Source organism: Castor canadensis, chromosome 4, assembly GCF_047511655.1.
Source record: "Castor canadensis chromosome 4, mCasCan1.hap1v2, whole genome shotgun sequence".
Lineage (NCBI taxonomy): Eukaryota > Metazoa > Chordata > Mammalia > Rodentia > Castoridae > Castor > Castor canadensis.
This window is the reverse complement of record NC_133389.1, coordinates 64600290-64619620: the sequence shown is the minus strand read 5'-3', so window position 1 is coordinate 64619620 and position 19331 is coordinate 64600290. Positions and strand designations below refer to the sequence as shown.

The 19331-nt window shown below is 40.7% G+C and overlaps 1 protein-coding gene across 5 annotated transcripts in view; it reads left to right on the top strand.

Moving 5' to 3' along the window:
- LOC109702382 (piezo-type mechanosensitive ion channel component 2) overlaps nucleotides 1-19331 on the top strand; it is a 385390-nt gene that overhangs the window by 177216 nt on the left and 188843 nt on the right. For all 5 annotated transcript variants that reach the window (XM_074070349.1, XM_074070347.1, XM_074070346.1 and 2 more), the window contains exon 4: nucleotides 13478-13520. In XM_074070349.1, coding sequence (XP_073926450.1) covers nucleotides 13478-13520 — 43 coding nt within the window. The remainder of the gene's footprint in view (nucleotides 1-13477; nucleotides 13521-19331) is intronic.

Sequence of the window (19331 nt, the reverse complement as noted above, 5' to 3'; positions counted from 1 at the left end):
TAGTCATCAGAAATACTTCCCACCTACTGGTGCATTGCATGTGTGAGAACCAGATATTTAAGTCTTGGTTTTCAGGATTTACCATTGTCCATGGCATCTGTACTCTGGCCATGGCTGAGTGCAAGCCCTGAGGGTGGATCCTCCATGGAGACCGTCAGCGCTGCCAGTGTCCAAGGTCTTTCCTACCCCCGCCCTCCACCCCTCTCCCCAGGCAGTGGTCAGCCACACCAGTTTCTGAGGGTCCAACTCTGGAAGTCTGAGGACCTCAGCACTAAACTCTGATGGTCATGCACACTGGAGCAGAGCAGGAAGGGTATGTGTTTGTGTGTTGGGGGGCATGACTGTCTGATGCCTGAAATAAAGACACACACTTCTCTGAGGAATGACAGGCAACTGGAAAGGTGTGGCTAACTGAGGGTGAGTGGAGGACACCATAAAATAAAATTCAGATCCTAGTTCATCCCTACTTTAAATGTGACTGCGGTTGGGGTGGGAGCACTGCTTACAGACATACAGAGACTTCGCTTTGACTTTTATCTTCATAAAGTCCCCTTCTCTCTCTGTCTCTGTCTCTGGTGTTGAGGTTTGAACTCAGGACTAGCAAGCACTCTGCCATATGAGCCACACCCAACACCCATAGCCCTTTTTGCTTTTGGTTATTTTTCAGATAGGGTCTCACTTTTCCCCTGGGCTATCCTCAGACCACAACTCTCTTACCTATGCCCTCCCCCATAGCTGGGATTATACACATGTACCACCATGCCCAGCACAATCTCTTCCTCTTTAGTTTGTCCACCGTGTGTGTGTATGTGCACGACCTGAATGTTTTTATTATCTCTTTCCTAGCAAACAGTAGGATCCATGTTCACTGCTATGTTCCCACAGTTTAGTGTATATTCGGCTCAATCAACATTTGTGGAATACATTTATAGGTGTTATTAAATTATCAATACATTTTATTTCCAGAATTTTAAATTTTATTATTTCCTACTAACAGATAATTGTATATCTCTGTGGTATATAGTGTGATATTTTGGTACATTTAACATTGTGTATTGATCAATTCAGGGTAATTAGGTTATGTATCATGTCAGATATTTATTGTTTCTTTGTGATAAAACATTTGAAATCCTCTCTTCTTAATATTTTGGAGTATATGATGCATGGTTGTTAACCATCACCATGCTCTGTGTAACAGAACACCAGAACTTACTCCTTCTATGTGCCTGCAACTCTGACCAGTCTCTTCCCATCCTCAGCTCCACCTTTCCCAGCTTCTGGTAACCACTATGCTGTGCTCTACAGAGTTTCACTGTGATATTTCCATTCATGATATAATCATGAATTTGATCAAATTCGCCCCTTCTAATATTGTTTCTTGCTCCCTTCTCCCCTTTTAAAACAACTTCAATAGGTTTCATTATTCTGTTTTAAGGACTTCAAGCTCATTCACTCCACTCACCCTGTTCTTTCACCCTCCTCCTCCTGCTATTTCCACCCCCAAACTGTGCCCTCATTTTAAACTTATCTTTTTTAGGACTAGGTTCTGCATATGAGAGAAAATATAACAATATTTGTCTTTCTGAGTCTTGCTTGTTTTGCATAATATTATGATTTCCAGTTCCATCCATATTTTTGCAAATAACATAATTTCATTTTTCTTTATAGCTGAGCAATAATCCATTGTGTATATATACCACATTTTTTTATCTGTTCATTTGTTGATTGGCACCTAGGCTGATTCCATGGCTTGGCTACTGTGAATAGTGCTGTTATAAACATGGGCGTGCAAATGTCTTATTGTATGCTGACTTATACTCCTTTGGCTATATGCCCAGTAATGGTATAGCAGGATCATATGGCAGTTCTTTTTTTGTTTTTTTAGGAGCCTCCATACTGTTTTCCATAGTGGCTGCACTAATTTACACTCCCAGTGTATGAGGGCTCCTTTTCCCCACATCCTCACCAGCATTTGTTGTGTTCTTGGTGATAGCCTTTCTCACAAGAGGGAGATGAGTCTCAATGATGTTTTGATTTACATTCTCTTTTTGGCTAAAGATATTGGGCTTTCCTTCATGTATTTATTGGCCATTTGTACTTCTGAGAACTGTCTGTTCAATTCATTTGCCCACTTATTAATTAGATTGTTTGTTCTTTGGTGTTTGATTTTTGGACTCCTTTAAATGTTCTTGATACTAATTATCTGATGAATATAGCTCTCACTCTGGAGGTTGTCTCTTCATTCTAATACTTGCTTTCATTGCTGTTCAGTAGCTTTTCAATTCGGTACAAACCCCGTTTGTCAATCTTTGCTCTCATTCCCTGCAGTCTTTCAGAAGAAATTTTCTCAGTGTTTAGGCATGTCAGTATAGCAGGCAGTTTGAGGTGCTGTTTCTCACTGGACTGGAGGTATGACTCAGTTTCTCACCACTGGACTGGCGGTATGACTCAGTTTCTCAACACTGGACTGGCGGTATGACTCAGTTTCTCACCACTGGACTGGAGGTATGACTCAGTTTCTCACCACTGGGCTGGCGGTATGACTCAGCAGCCAAATATTCATGCCCTGAGTCAATGCTCAGGGCCATGGGCCTGATCCCCAGCCCAGCTCAGATGGAGGTTCTTATACAGAAGGACCAGCCGCCCACTTTCTGGGCTGTTCTCACTGTAGAAACTTGCCTTCATTTTGTACTGAGAGCTGCAGCTGGCTGCAGGGAACTTTATAGCCCTGAGCCAGACAGATCCCTATGTGTTCCATAAGTCCCCAGTTTGTGTCCTCAGGAGCACCAAGCATCCATACTAGAGGTGATCCCTGGATGCATCAGAGAGTGAGGGACAAGAAGAGTGCTGAGCCCTGCACTGGAGGGGAGAACTGAGGTGTGCTGCTTGCTGGTCCCAGTGCTGACTGAGGGATGGTGTGAGCATCACTTACTTCGAGGCCTCGGTGGGGCTTTCTGGCCCATCTATCAGCCAACACACCCAGCAGGGGCGGGTCTCCAAAGGGAATATTTTGTTAGCAGCAGGCTTTGTGCTTTGTGTCCCTGCAGGCTCTGAGACTTGCTCCTTGCCACTGCTTGGACATCTCTGTGAGGCTGTGACAGATCCTCTGTTTCTCCGTGATCTCCTCTCCTGGCTGTCTCTCACCCCAACACTCAGCAGGGTCTCCAAAGACTCTCTGAGCTGTGATTGTTCCTTGTTTTCAAGCTCCCAGAGTAACTCATTCTCAAATAATAGCTCCCCTCTGAAGACAGTATCTTCCTATAGCTCTTGGAGATGAGGGAAGTGAAAGAATGTCTTTCTTCACTAAGGCTGCTCTTGCACACCAGAGCAGTCACTGTCTCACCAAATTCCCATACTGCATTTAAGTCCTTTGGGAGTTATGGGCTTATCCTGAAGCTGGAATTGCCTATCTGCTGCTGGGACATCTGGTTTACCTTGTGACAGCGTCTTCAGCTTCTCCTTCTCCCATGGATCCTGGGACAGGGCTTGGAACTGTTTTCTGCTTTTCTCCATTGCCCCAATTTCTTTTTTTTTTTTCATTTTTCTTTTATTATTCATATGTGCATACAAGGCTTGGTTCATTTCTCCCCCCTGCCCCCATCCCCTCCCTTACCACCCACTCCCCCCCCCTCTCCCCCACCAATACCCAGCAGAACATTGCCCCAATTTCTATGTGCCTTTCTGCTGTCCTGCTCTCTTCTGTGGTTCCCAGTCTTCTTCTTCTCTTTCTCGATTCAGAATAAGAATCGAGAGTGTTACCTGAGTCTTCTTATTTCCAGAGTGAGAACAGTGGATACGTCTAATCTGCCATCTTCTGAAGTTGTTTTGTAAGAACACCATGAATGCCAACTTTGTGTGACATCATTTCCTCCTTGATTTTGTGCCCTTGGCACATCCCTGGAGCTGGTAGCATAGAGCCTCTTCTGGGTTCTGCACAAATGACAGGATCTGCAACGTTTGATTCATGTTCTCATGTCTACTTTTAAGTGACAACCTCATAAGCACCAATGTGAATACATTTACAAGCTTGGTAAGCTCTTTGTGAAGGATTTGTGTTTAAATGAATGATATTTTCATGATAATTTGATTTCCTAGACTTTCTATTTGTTTCCCATAAGATAATTTTCAGAACATTTTGTCAAACACACATGGAACGAAAAAGCATATAATAAAACATTGATTCACTGAAGCTATAAAACAGAAGAATGTACCAGATTAAATGGAGAAGTGGTGCTTAGGCTTATTTCTGTACATTTTAATGCGTGCTGACTTAAGTTTGCTTGAGTGTGTGTCCAGATGAGGGATCTAGAGAGTAAATTTGGCTGTGTTATTTTATACAATTAGTGTTCTGAGCCCCTGAAGCATTGCTTATATGGTGGCATTGTCCATTTAAAATACTAGCCAAGAACCCCATATTAGCGGTGACTGCCCTAACATCTGCTCCCTACTTTGTACCAGACACTGCGGTGACGTTTGAGTGTAGTTGTGCAGAGGTGTTTACCCTCATTTTAGAGTCGTCTTGGCTAACTTGCAGACCTGTTATGTGTGTCCTGACATGACAGCTGGCCCATGGCAGGTAGTGGCATGGAGACTCAAAGCCAAACTAATTTTGCTGCAACAGCTAAGTCATTGCCATTTGCCTGCTGGAATTCCAGGTGCTTCTTTCCTTAGTGGCTTTGAGAGAAAAGTGACACCCTCAAACAGGAAGGTGAGCATCCTGGGTGCTGTCACAAATATTGTATGGAATGACAAAAGCTGTAGGTCATTTGCTAGAAAATAATTACTTGTTAATTAAATATTAACTCGCGAAATGTTGTGACATGTGAGAATGAAGACTGCCAGGTAGTTGGTGCCTTCAGCAGGGAGATTGTCACCCTGGTTCCTTGCTTTTCCTTGGAAGGCTGGATTATGGCCATGGTTGTTCTGCTTGTGAATCATTACGATGTCATGATCCACTTATACTATTGAAAGCCCATCAGCAAGGGAGATGTGCAGTTTAGGAATTGCCATAATTCACTATTTCTAGTGATTTGCACTTATTAAGTAATTTGCCTCTGTTTTTAGTTCATTAAATGCTTATCTCAAGTCAAATTCCAGAGTTCATATAAAAATGAGCAGGATAGACTCTTGAGCAAGCATCTTAGAATTCCAAGTCAGCTGGAGAACTGGTCCACAAAACAAGTGGAGTGTGGTGAAGTCATTTTTCTGAGCAAGTGTAATGTCAAACTCTTATGCATCGGGCTTTGAAATAACTGAGACTCTAGTTACAGGAAATGTCTCCTGGAGTCAACTTTTATAAGAAACAAGCAGAAGGCAAATAAGCAAATGGACACCAGAAGGTTATTTTTTTCAAGTAGCTTTCAGAACATATCATGGAACCGATTCAGGGGCAGCCCACCATCTCAAACTTGTACAATAAAGATTTATTCTTCAAAGTGGTGAGCCTAGACATATGCTTAAGTGTTTTCTGAATTGTCTAAACCATATGGCTGGTTTTGCACACTTTGGGTGATCTTTATATTATAGTTCCCTGAAAAGATTAATCTGTAGATGGATTGTGTCTGTCAGAGTGCCTTTTCATGAACCCATAGCTCATGAGTCCTACCTGAATTATCTCTACTCCCTGCCCATCCTCTGCTGCACCTATGGCACCACATGGTACCATGTTTTCCTTTCTGTGCCCCCTGCTCTCACAGTCCTCTGCCTGATAAAGGTCTGTGCTCAGAGTTCTCTTTTTCTGCTACAGAGAAAGCTGAGACTGTCCTTCCTCTTTTTGTCTTCAGCCTCTGCTCAGTCCAGGTCCAGTCCTTTAGCTCATGAAGATGCATGAGAGTCACATTCCAAGGAGCTCTACTGTCCTTAGACCCTGCTTTTCTTCCAGATGCCCCTGCCAACTCTTGCCTGTTAGTTCATTCCTCTCCATGTTGATTGGGCCTGGCCATTGAACGAATAATGTGCCCTCATTGTCTCCAGGTTCTGACTTCTTCTCAGTTCTTAGCACAGGTCTTTCCCACTGTCTTTCCCATAATTTTCCTGAAGGTATTCTTCATTTATTTTGTCTATCTTTGCAGTGCAGGGGATGGATCCCGGGGAGTCAGCCACGCTAAGTAAGTGCATGACTCTTGGCCATTCCCCCTGCTCCTAGAAACTTTTCTGACACATGTAGTCAGCTTCCTCCAAAGGCCTAAAGACATCAGTCACCTTTCTCCGAACTTGGCCTCTCATTATTAAACTCCTCCCTTTACTTTCTTATGCCTTCTTTTTTTAAAAACGAAATCCTTTTTCTCAAGTTGATCTTGAAATATTGTGCGTTTTCTCCAGATTCTATTTTTTACCATCCTGTGATTTAAAAAAAAAATCTAAACACCCTTGCTGAAGGAGAAGCACAGAGACTAGAAAACATAAAATCATGAAAACACCATGGACTTGAAGAAGTTGTGACACACACCAACTAGTATTTTGCTAATTGCATAAAGTCTGTTTTCACAGGATTTCTTTAGCAAAAATCTAACTTCAATGCTATGTACTACCCACCATATTTAAATGGTGTAAATATGTTATAATGATTGCACATGTAGGCTGGTTCCTGCATTCATCTTGGATAGTTGGATAGTTGCCAAGAATTTTTAGCCCCCAGTTGGCCTACAATTTTTCTTTAAAAGATGCTGTGTCATGGGATTCTTCTCCATTATTCCCTAAACTCTCTCTCTCACACACACACATGCCTCTTTCTCTCTCATTTCCAAGTTGTGTGGAAGAGTTGGGTTGTATGTAGAAATCTGTGGGGAGCAGGGAGGTCAGGGAGGGATGGCGATAGTGATGATAATGATGGGGACAAAAGTCTGTCTTCCTCAGAAAACAGCACCTATCTGCAGAAGGCACAGTTTGTTCAGCTTCTGTTTAGTGTGAGCTTGTGTTCCTGAATTAAGAGAAATATAGAGGGGAAAGAGTGAAATATACTTGTAATTATTTTTAATTAATTGACATAGAAATAGTTATCATAGATACTATAAGTAGGATTCAAAAATAGGATGACCTCTGTTTTATATGCGCAGTTATAAATGTGAGTGCCTTGGGGTATGTCTGAGTGTATGCAAAAATAAAAGAACTTTTAGTGTTTTGCAAAAGATCTAGGGTGTTCTGCAAGTAGAGAAAAGCATGGAGCTGTTCATTTTTGGAAAGCACAGAGTTAAGCACACATTCTCTGTAGTCCAGCATGATGATTGGTGAAATTAATGAATTCTGACCCATCTCTTCTATGATGTGATCCCCACCCTCTGACAAGATATTGGGAAATTAAGAAGTACCTTGAGAAGAACTGACAAAGGTTAAGCAGGATGAAAAGCAAAGTCTGAACTTACCACTATGCTACGTCCAAAGGGAACACCAGTAATATATTAGTGATCAGACCAGGAGGGAATGGACGCTACAAAACAAGACTGTTGGGTAGAGTGAAAATGATGTCTTCAAAAAGAATATACATTGGGGTGGCAGAGTGGCTCAAGTGGTAGAGTGCCAGCCTAGCAAGCACTGGACCCTGAGTTCAAACCTCAGTACTAGAAAAAACCAACAAAAAATAATGTAGGTCATTTGGTATGAGAACTATGAATTAAGGGAGAGTAAATGATTTTTTTTTATCTCTGCCCTTTACTATTGTTGTTATTTGTTTCAGTTTGGTTTGGGTTTCTTTTTTTTTTTTTTTGGTGTTTGTGAGGCAGGTAACCCAGGTTGGCCTCTATCTCTTGATCCCACTGAAATCCCCTCAGGTGTGCTGAGATTACAGGTGTGTTTCACCATGACCAGCTTACTCTTTATTTGTTAATGACAAATCTCATGTGGGAAGCAGTACTGGGAAAGTATTTCAGATCACACTATTTAACCCCAGTGCTGAAATTGCTCATTGGCTGGGAAAATTGCATTTCTTGGGTTCATGTTGTTTGTTAGAGCTGCCATTTCTGGGGGTAAGTAGCCTTCAGCTAAACTTCAACACCAGATCATCTTAATATCTGTAAAGTAAAATGTCATTATTGGTCAATTAAGAAAAAATTATTTTTCTCTTACAATTTCACATTATATTCAATGTTCAGTGCCTGATTTAGTCTTGGATTTTTTTTTTTTTTCTGATACTGAGGACTGAACTCAGGAATTCACGGTTGCTTGTCACATGTTCTACCACTTCAGCCATGTCCTCAGTCCTAGGCTTGGCTTTTTTTTTTTTTTTAGAAATATGAAAATCTTTTCAAGAGTTAAAATGATATAAATGAATCTTCTGGCAGAGATTTTATGGTAGTAAAATTTCCTGAGATTTGAGTGTTTTGTCATCAATTTCTGTGCCAAGTGGCAAGCCTGGCTGCCTGGCAGCCTCTATGGTATGTGAAAATACTTCTGTTTTTATAGGAGTATGCTGGCAAAGCCCGACTACTTTCATGAATTATTAGTCCTTTACTGCTAATTATTTTTAAAAAAAGCAGAGAGGCAGGTCCAAGTTTAAGTGGCTTTCAGTGGATGAGACCTGCTTGGAAAAACCATTCAAATACATGAAGACCTACACCTTGCCTGACCACCAGCTTTACTGTCAAAATCAGTAAACAAATCAAGTAATTGTGTAAGGAGTTGATCAAAAGAATGACTGACAAAAGTAATTAGTGAGGAAACTTGATAATAAAGTGAGTTACCAGTTCATAACATGAAGATGGAGGATTTTTCTTTTCTAATGATAAAATTTATGAAAATCATAAATTTATGAAATCATAAATTTGCAAATGGAAAGGGACCCTGTTAAAACACCTTAATGTCATATTAAGGAAAGAGAAAGACCTGTGAGTAGCTTGTATGGGAAAATACAGACAACCAGAAGCAGAACTGAATTAGAATTCATAGCCTGGTTCTGAGTAACACCAAAACTCTGTGGTTTTAAACTGCTATTACAGAAAAATCAGAAGAAATAAAAATTAATTACTCTCATTCCAGTATCTCCAGCTTACACCTCCATACACATTTGTACATGACCTTTTGTCTACATCTTTGTGTGCAGTTGAACTCCTGCTGTGCATAGCTAGTATGAAAGGAAATCAACAGCGGAATTCCAGGTTCTCAATGAAAGGTGATGTAGAAAGAGGTTTGGTGACAAATAACTTCAACTCCCTGCACTCTTCTGCTTCTAAAATAAATAGGGGAATAAAATTTTTGAACTCCATACTATAACCAGATGGCGTGGCAGACAAATGATAGAATGGAGAATAAGGGAAGGAAAATGACAAAGGAAAGAGTCTTAGTTCATTTTCTGTTGCTATCACTAAATACACAGATTAGGAAATTTATAAAGAATTGAAGTTTATTAGCTCCTGGATCTGGAGGCTGGGAAGCCCAAGAGCATGGCGCTGAAATCTCAGCCCTCTTGCTAAATGGTGGAGGGCACCACATGGTGAGTCTTTTGTTCTTCTCAAAACACCACTAATGCCCTCAGGGATCACCATCATGATAAACTTATTTAATCCTAATAAGTCCCCAAGACCCTACCAACAAATACCATCAGCATATGAGTCTGGGGGTTAAGTTATCAACACGTGAATTCTAATTCACATCCAAACTGTAGTGAATGTAGAAGAAATGGCGAGAAGATGATGCCCAACGTTAGACAAAGCAATGAGTGGAGAAGTTAAGAACTTGTCCTTTGGGTTTTTTCCACCTAAAGTGGGATAGAATAATAATACTTGTTTCACTGAATATTTGAGAGGATTAACTTAGCTATGAAGTTAGCACCTTGTAGGGGTTTAGCAAGTACAGGCTATTTTTTTTTTTTGCTATGATCATTTGAGAACATAGTAAATATGCATGGAATTAGGTGGTAACGAAAGCATTTTTAACAATTCCTAGCCATTTTAACTGTATTTTTCAACAGGAGAGCTGATGTTTCCCCAAATGAACACATCAATGAAAACCCCACCAATAAGTAGATAGAGTCGGGAGATGAAGATGGACAGGTAGACCTCCATTTATTTGTAGAGGAGCATTTGCTAACGTTTTTCCCTTGGAGTCCTGGGAGTGTCATGGCTTGAAGGGCATTAACAGGTGTTTGGTCACCCAGTATATACCCAAGAGCCGACTCTAGAGCTCACTCTGTGTGTGTTTGGGGTGGGTGAGGATGGCATTTGATCTGGTAGATCTCTGTGATCTACCATCTTCTGCTCCAGATTTCCATTCTGTTCATCAGACATTGGTAGTTTTAAAAATAAAGAATCAAAATTCATCATTCCTTACTACTTCATCTATGATTGGGAAGGAAAAGTCTGTCTGGATAACTCTCCATTTCTCTATGCTAACCTTTTCCTGAAATGTGTGGCATGTATTAGACCTCTCTGTTGCACAGTGGTGCCCCTTATCCATAGGGGACATGTTCCAAGACTCTTGGTGATGCCTGAAACCGAGGATAGCTCAGAGCCATAGAAATGCTGTTTTCTCTTACACATGCACACATACAGTGAAGTTCAATTTATAAATGAGGCACAGTACAGTTAACAATGAGTACTGAAACAACTGTAACTACGTACTATAATAAAAGTTATTTAAAACACATGAGTCAGTTATTTCTGGAGTTTTCCATTTAATATTTTCAACCACGATGACTGTGGGTAACTGGTATTGCAGAAAGCAAAACCATTGACGGGGGAGGGGGCACTGTAAATCTCATTTTAAAAGTGTTCAATCAAGGAAGTCTGCCAGGTGCCTCTGTTTTCTCTGCTTTTTTCTCTATGTTGGGCTGCTTCAGCAGAGGAGGATCAGATCACCTTACCCCATAGAATATGGCTAATGGCTTTAAAAGAATTCCCCTGCAACTGAATAATGACCTGCCAAAAATATTGTTGGTGCCAAAGGATCTGGATATGTCTGTTCCACTTATTGTGTCTTTCTTGTTTCATCATGACTAAGTGCTCATGAAAGACATAAAAATCTAAACCTCTAGTGTATTTGAGGTTTAAGGGCAGAAGCCATATTTTAATATTTTCAGCCCCATTCCCCACTTATGGAGATGGCTGCAAAGTGTCACTAAGCAAAGCCTGTGGCATATAAGATACTCAAATTACCAGTGAAGTTGATTTCTAGTGAACAGGATGAAGTCATTCTACCATCGCTACTGCACTTGCCTGAGTGGCTTAATAACATTTTTTTTCTAAAGAGTCCTGGGAGTCTTGCACCAAAAACTAGTGACATCTCCTAGCAAATCGAATAAATTTGTACTTCTCTGTCTTAGGAAGACAGGGTCTATTTTCTAATTAAAGATCCACATTCAAAAAGTCTAATAGTATCGTATAGAAAAATCACTTATCTTTTATTTTACCTTGATAATAAATCTATTAAGAAAAAGTGTTTATTAAAATTTAAAAAATGGGACTATACAAAGAAGAGAGGGGAAAACAACAGAAATACAGTATAATTTTAAAGGTGCTTTGCTTCTCACTGGATGCAAGAGAAGTTAGGAAAAACAGCCCTACCACCACTTCTTCCCCTCTGTCCAGGGACCCTAACCCTGGGCTGCACTTGGTCTTCTGCTTCTCCTTCTGGTGGAATTCTCAGCCAGGCAGTGACTAGTGGGTCCTTGAACACATTATGGTTGCCACCCAACAGGTTATGAATTCTTTGCCAATGTCTTAATAACTAGGGTTCCAGGAGCTAGATATTTGTCTTCAAAGAATTGCTGAGTTAAACATTCTTAATTGTTTTGTGTGACACTCACAAGGCAGAAGACATTCACATGGGACCCACTTCCCTGGGCCAGGAGCCAAGAGAAATTCCTGGGCTGGTTAGTCAAAGTCAATGTGTTTTCTTCCTACTCAGCAGAGCATATTGGGATTCAACTGAATCAGAATGATGTCATCCAAGAAAATAAGCTTGAATCTGCTTTAAACATGTGTGTGTAATTCATAGCTCAAATTTAGTCTTTCATTCCTTACAAGAATTTAAAATTTAAAATACTCCATCATGGTTAACTAATATAGATACAACCTCATGGTGAAACTTCATCTCCAAGCTCTCCTGGGACTGGTTCCATGTCCTCTGGGACTTGTGTGGGCTGACTGGGAATCTCTGCGTGGCCACCTAAGATAAAGCACTGGAGGCAGAATTCTCAAGAAAAAAACTCAAGCATCAGCTCAGTGTTTTTTAACATCAAGAATAGCAGCAAGGTATCTCCTTAGCTGCTTAGAAACTCAAGGCTGAAACCTCCACTTCTGCCTTGCAGAATTAGTCTTTCCCAGAAAGGTAGTAATGGTCAGTAATGGTCTGCTGTGGTTATTAGCTACTGTACAACAAAACAGAGGAATTCAGGACAAGGTGTGTAATGACTTGAAATAGTTACTAAAATCAAAAAATATTTTGCCCCAACTGAGTCTCAGGAAAGGGTAAACACTATGGGTTCCCACAAATCCTTACTTTTGCATATGCAGAGTTTTTATTAAAATGTTCTTTAGGAAAAAATTAACAATTTTCTGTTTATCAGGGTCTCAGAAAATTATTACATGCCAATCATGACGGGGAAGAATTATTACAAAGAAAAATTGTAGGCGATCTTCTCCACACCCAGATATTTGGATATGTTGTACCTCATGTGATTTGAAACAACATTTTTTATTCTTCTAGCTAAAAATGATTAGTTTGTAAATTAAAAAAACATTAATCTCAAGCCCCACCCTTGGAAAGATGAAGGTGTGGTGTATAATGAGTTGGACCATCAGAGTGTCACCTAGATATCAGCCTGCTCCATGAGCCAAAAAACTGAAGTTGTAATGCACAACCCACACCACACTCTCACTGCTTTTAACTCCTATTATACCGAGCTGGACATGCTTTGATGTTTACAGAGTTGTTTTAATTTGATGCAATCCCGTTTGTCTAGTTTTGCTTTGTATTGTATGTAGAAAGGCTTATCTCATGGAAATAGAGAATAATGGTTTCTAGAAGTTGGAGGAGGTGGGGATAAGGACAGAGTGGTCAACAGGTACAAGTCAAGTTTAACAGGAGAAATAAACTTTGATGCTGTGTTACATAGTAGGGTGACTATAATTAACAATTATTAATTGCATAGTCCAAAATAACTAGAAGTGAGCTGGAGGAGTGGCTCAAGCAGTAGAACACTTGCCTAGCCCTGAGTTCAAACCCCAGTACTGCAAAAAATAAATAAACAACAAACAAGCAAATAAATGAATAACTGGAAATGAGGACTGTGAATGTTCTCATCACAAAGAAATGATCAAACCATGGTAGAGGTGATAATCTTCTAATTATCCTGTGTTGACATGTACTGTCCATTAAAAAAACAAAATACAATGAACAAAACCACTAATATACAAAAACCATCTGCAGAGTGGGCAGTGGGAAAACTAGGTCATTTCGTTGAAATGTAAAAGCAAGTGTCCAGCAAGCCTGAGCAGCAGTAGTACGTGAGCTGGAGGTGTACTGACCACTTCTTCTTCCCTTGCAGGCTCCACTTGGGAAAAGGCATTTCGGCAGATTGGATTTGAAAGGTAAGCTGGCTCAGCGCACCCCACTTTGAGCTACTATTTGCTGTTTTGTTCTATGTGGTTTTTTATTTTAGATCAATACTCTTGCCACCACTGCTTCAGCCACTGTGTGTCATTTTATCTCTCTTGAGCCTTGATGGCTTTGTAAAGTTAGTGTTTCACATTCTAAACCCTTGCCTGCACATGAAGGGGAAATAAAGACCAAATAGCAATGCAGGTGAAATGCTTCTTGGACTGTGCAACAGTGCTAAAGGTGAGTGGTAAAATGAGAGAATTACAGGAGGTAGAATTGACTCTGCACGTTTGTCACCTGTATGTCATGCTCAGTCTGCAGTTTTACTATAGAGAAATTGACATTGATATGGACACACACCAGTTCCTAAAGGGGAGGTCTTTTAAGCTTTAAGAGAAAAACAGGTCATTAATGCTGAGCTACAGGCCTCCCTGCACCAGCGCCTCCCCAGAAGTAAAGTAGACAGAACAGCAATGTGAGGGCCGGCGCAGGGGCCTAGGAACTGCCCACCCCCGGGACTGAGTGGCAGAAGAGTGGATGGCTGTCATCGTGGCATTTAGTGTCCTGCATGGAGCTGTCAGTGTAGGCAGAGCTACTGACAAAGACAAAAGTAATTTTTATTTTATTTTACTTTGAAAGGATATTTTTACTAGTTCTTGTTTTTCTCTTGTGCTGGGACTAGTTCTTTCCACTGCATTGAAACTTTGTTTTCCTGTGTACTGATCAAGCATACAGAGTACTTAGAGAATATAAGAGAGATAATACAATACGTATAATGTGTCCTTTCTCCAATAGCAACAGAGACCTGGTCCGGCTCTAACCCCACTGTGCCATTCGCTGATCGATTCAAAACTTTACTTATTTCCCTGCACATGTGTCCACCATCATTAGCACCATCACAGCTTGAAGTCCTACAAGTCCTCATAGATAGTCCTCCAGGAAACTAGGGGAGGGGAGCCTGGGATGGTCCAGTCCCATGGGCCAAGTTAGAACAAAGAATGTGGAGTTTTCCAAAGCATCTTTCTTTTTCTCTTTCAGCGGTACTGGGGTTTGAACTCAGGACCTCACATTTGCTAAGCTATTGAGCTTACACCTCAGTCCTTTTTTGCCTCAGTTAATTTTCAGGTAGGGTCTCGCTTTTTGCTCAGGCTGGCATTGACTGGGACACTCCTATTTAGGTCTCCTGTGTAACTGGGATGACAGATGTATGTCACAACACCAAGCTTATTTGTTGAGATGGAGGTCTTGCTAACTTTTTTCCCTTGGCTGGCCTCAAAGTGCAATCTTCCTGATCTCTGCCACCCAAGTAGCTGGGATTATACAGGTGAGCAACTGCATCCAGCCTCAAAACATCTTTCTCTTGATCCTTTTCTCATAATTTGAAAAATTTCAAACACAGACAAAAGTAGAAAGAACAACAAAGTGGATGTCATGTATCTACTGCTTGACTTCAATAAGACTTTGCCACATTTCCTTGTCTATTCTTTTAATAAAATATATATTGAAGAAATTTGTTAAAGAAAATCTCCTAACATTGTGTCATTTCTTCCCTGTGAGGTCAAAACACAGCTCTGAAAACAGTGGTCATTTTCATCTAGAACCATAAGGTTATTATTGTTCCTAATGATACCTATAAATAATGGTAAATCCCACTATTTAAATTCCTGATCATCGCAAAATTACAGTTTTAGTTTTAATTGGCATGGCACTAAAACCCCACATTCTACCTCCTTATTACTTCTTTTAAGCCTTTTTATTTAGATCAGTGCCTCCTCCGCCCTAGCCCCAAACCCTTTTGCCTTCCTTTTGTTTTCTTCATGTCTTGGAAAGACCCATGGGTCTTCGTACTTCCTGTGTTTGGGCCCACATCTGTCCCAAGCTAATCCAGCCTTTTCCTCCACTGACCGCTTTTTCTGCAAAGGAAGGTGTTGTGAAACCACAATCTAAATACCAGGGGTGCTCAGCAGTTCTGGATGGTCCTTGCTCCTCAGCCTTGTCACTAGATGGAACTAGAAAATGTACATTTTTAAGAAAAATAAATTCTGACCCATAAAATAGTTCCAATTCAGATGTAGACTTACAAAATTTTTATTGCTCTGATATTAGGCTTTTATTTCTTCTCTTTTTCACTAAAAATCTTGGCCCTCAACCAAACTTATTTCTTCACCTCAAGTATGTATGTTCTCAAGTAATACAAATATAATAATAAGATAAGTGAATGAAGGTTTTAAAAATCACCCTTGTCTTAGTTTAATATTCCATTAAAGATACACAACTAAAAGACTGAAAACTGCAGTTGTTTCAAGTGATTTTCTTCTCTTTGTGTGGTCACTCATCAAATTTCTTTATGTGTAATGAGGTTTAATTTCAATGGATTTCCCTTTTTTAACATTACCTTTGAATATGTAACATTTTCATGACTCTGAGCCCAATCTATGTGGTGAAACCAGGACTAGCCTGCTTGAAGTACTCCATTGATGAGAACTTAACAACAAAAAAATTATTATTCTATTTGCCCTGTGATCTAGTTTATGAGAAATTACACCAGGTTACTTCTTCCTCCTCCTCAGTGTCTCTGGTAATGGGGGAGGAAGTAGACCCCAGGCCTCTTGCTTTAACTCCAGGTGGTAGGGTTCTAGTCCTTTCATCCGTAATCTATAGGACACTGTTTGCAGTCCTTTGCTCTCATACACATAAAAATTTGTCACAATAAGTAGTTTTGCATACACTTGTATTTTTGCCAAATGCATGATATTTATCTATCCCTAACAGGGGGAGGATATATTTCAATTACAATCAAAAAGGAAATTCATACAGAATGTTGGTAAATATTGCCAAACATTCTGACATGGCTTCAACTCTTCACCTCCACCAGAAGTGCACAGTTTTCCAGAGTCTCAGAGTACACGTCAAAGGAGAGGCTTTTGCCACGCTGACAGATGGGAAATAGTTTCAGTGTCCTCTTAGTTTACATTTATCTTGGGTCATTTTTCCATAAAGAACAGGTTGAGAGTCTTCTTGATCTCCCAGGTGAAACACTTTGGGAAACCTTCTAAGGTGATTCAGGAATCATGGGTCAACAGAATTTAGTGATTGAAGCTACCCTGGGTTCCTGGCTTGCAAGACCTTAATCCTTGCTTACTTGCATAATGGTTTAACGACAGCAGCCACCATGTGGGAAGCACTGTGTTCACACCATCTCTATTCCTTACAGCAACCTCCTAGTTGGGGAGTTGGCAAAGTTTTACTGCAAAAGGGACATTACAACTGTTTATTTTTTCATCTTGCAACTTCCCAGTTTTGCTGGTAGAGCAGAGAAAGCAGTGGGTATGGCTGCATTCCAAGAAAACTTTATTTACAAAAACAACAGGCAAGTGGCAGGGCCTGATGGAAGCTATCATTTGTTGACTCTCACTGTGGGCCATGGTTGGTAGAAACCAGGCGTGCCACCCATAGGGGTGCAGCCACTCGCCTGGCTCCACACACCAGCTTTTTGCACCATTCTTGTAGAATTCTTGGACTGTCGATCTCTTCTTTCATGCTTAAGTGTTCGCATCCAGGCCACAGCCCCAGGCCGCCAGTCTTACTAACTTCTCAATTTATGACTACTGTGAATAGCGCCAGACAGTATCATTTCTGTATGATAACGCCTCCCTAAAATGTTATGCTCCCAAACACATGCATAAATCAGATACTATGAAGGCATATTTGAAGAGGTATGTTAATTTTGAATTATAGATTCAGATGTTACTTTCCAGTTTTTACTCACCGTGTCATAGAGGGTGTTTCTGGTGGTTATTCTGATGTTTAGATGTTGTATCAAAATGTGTCCCCATGTTTTCTCACTTAGGGGCAGAGATTTCTATGTGTCACATCAACCATCTCAACAGGTGTGAATGCTGTCAGCAGGATTGGTAATATGGCTGTGCTCTTTTCCCTTCTCAAGTTGAACCTGTTCTTCACCTTGAAGAAAATGCCTATTATAGCTTAAAATAAGCCGTCTGATTCTTTAGAGCAATTGTAAGAGATCTCACTGAGTCCTTCTATGAAGTTAGTTCATCTGACTGCTGGCCAGCTGATGATAAAGTGATCACCGCTAGAGGGGAAGAGGTAATTTTGTCAGCTGAAGCTTCAAAGCTTCCTCCAGGACAGGAAAGCCCAGAGGTCTCACGCTGTGTGTGCTGAGTAGGGGAAGGATGACCTGGGCACCTGCCCCACCCGTCTTCCTTGTGTGATGTCTGGTGGAATGGCAGGCAACCATCCTGTGAGATGTGTCCAGCCGTTTCCTTTCTGGAAACCCTGAGTTTGTAGACATTGTCTCAGAATGAATACACATTGTCACAGTCTGTGTGACCAATCCACGGTCATAGGTCACGTTCACTGTGCAAACAATTGCATCTCTCCTCTGCAGGACATCAGGAGTTCATTTTAGACTTTATTACAAAAGTATGTCATGCCTGGAAGGAAGGACAGCATTATAGTGTCATGCATCTCTGTGTCACCTCTACCACAGAGCAACAGTGTTGGCATCTAGATGACAAAAGAACAGATTCTGTTCTTCTTTCTTTTTTTTCTTTTCTTTTTTTTTCTTTGGCAGCACTGGGATTTGAACTTAGAGCCTCATGCTTGCTAGGCCGGTACTCTACTGCTTGAGCCACTCCACCAGTCCTCAGACTACGTTTTTTACTATAGAAAAAAATCATGCTAAATATTTCAGATTTCACCAAGATAACTCAGCTTTCTATGCAGATTTTTAAAGTTCGTGGTGATAAATATTCCAAATCCTAGTCATTTATTAACCTAGGTTACTGTGGTGTTGGGTAGGCATGGCTCTGTAAAGTCATTGTCACTCTTCATGTTCTAAATAAAAATTATCAGCTAAGGTGGCTTTTAGAACCAAAGTGGCCCAGATTCAGTGGCTTAACACAGCAAGTTCCTTTGTCACTGGTGCAAGATGTGGCAAAGAGACTATGGGACTCTACGGGACAGCCAAGGGTGTTCCATGCTGAACATCAGCAGCTGGCTTCAGTCTACAACCCATGTCTCCCTATGAAAGAGCAGGAGGAGTTGCACAGAGTCTCAAAAGCTCCCACCAAGAAGTGGCGCTTGTCACTGCAGCTCCCAGTGCACTCTGCTGTGTATCTGGACGAGGGACAAAAGCAGAAAGGCTAGAGAGTTCTAAGAATAGCTACCACAATAAGGTCTGAGCAAGGTCTAGACATGTTTTCTCTTTTCATAGCTACACTTTTGATCTGAGAATAACCTACAGGCTTGAGCATAATGACATGCCCACAGAAGTGAAAGTCCTCAATGTCTGGTAGATCTCACATTGCTTACTGAAAATAATAGTCTTTTATTGATCTCCTGCCCATTTTTACTTAAAGAGCAGAAATATTATTGTCATTAAGGCTACACAACCGGCACACTTCAGATTCCATTATTATTAATATGATTGTGGATGATTTTAGTTGATGTCCTACTTGGGTCGTGGAATGAAATATCTTGCCTTTCCAAAGAACATTTTAAAATATAAATCACCCTAAAAACAGTCCACCACAATGAAACACATGTACTACTAGGATTATTTTTTCCAAAGTAGACAGAACTAAAAAGGCATGGCTTGGTCTTTTGGGGGAATCTCTCTCTGCCATCAGGGCTGTGAAGAACCTCCACCCACCATTCATATTTTAGGCATCACAGCTTGGTGAGACCTTTTCTGACGCTTGTGCCCAGACCCACAACCCTCGTGACACTTTTCACGTTCTTCTGTTATGGTGTGGGCAAATTGTGTGGAAACTCTC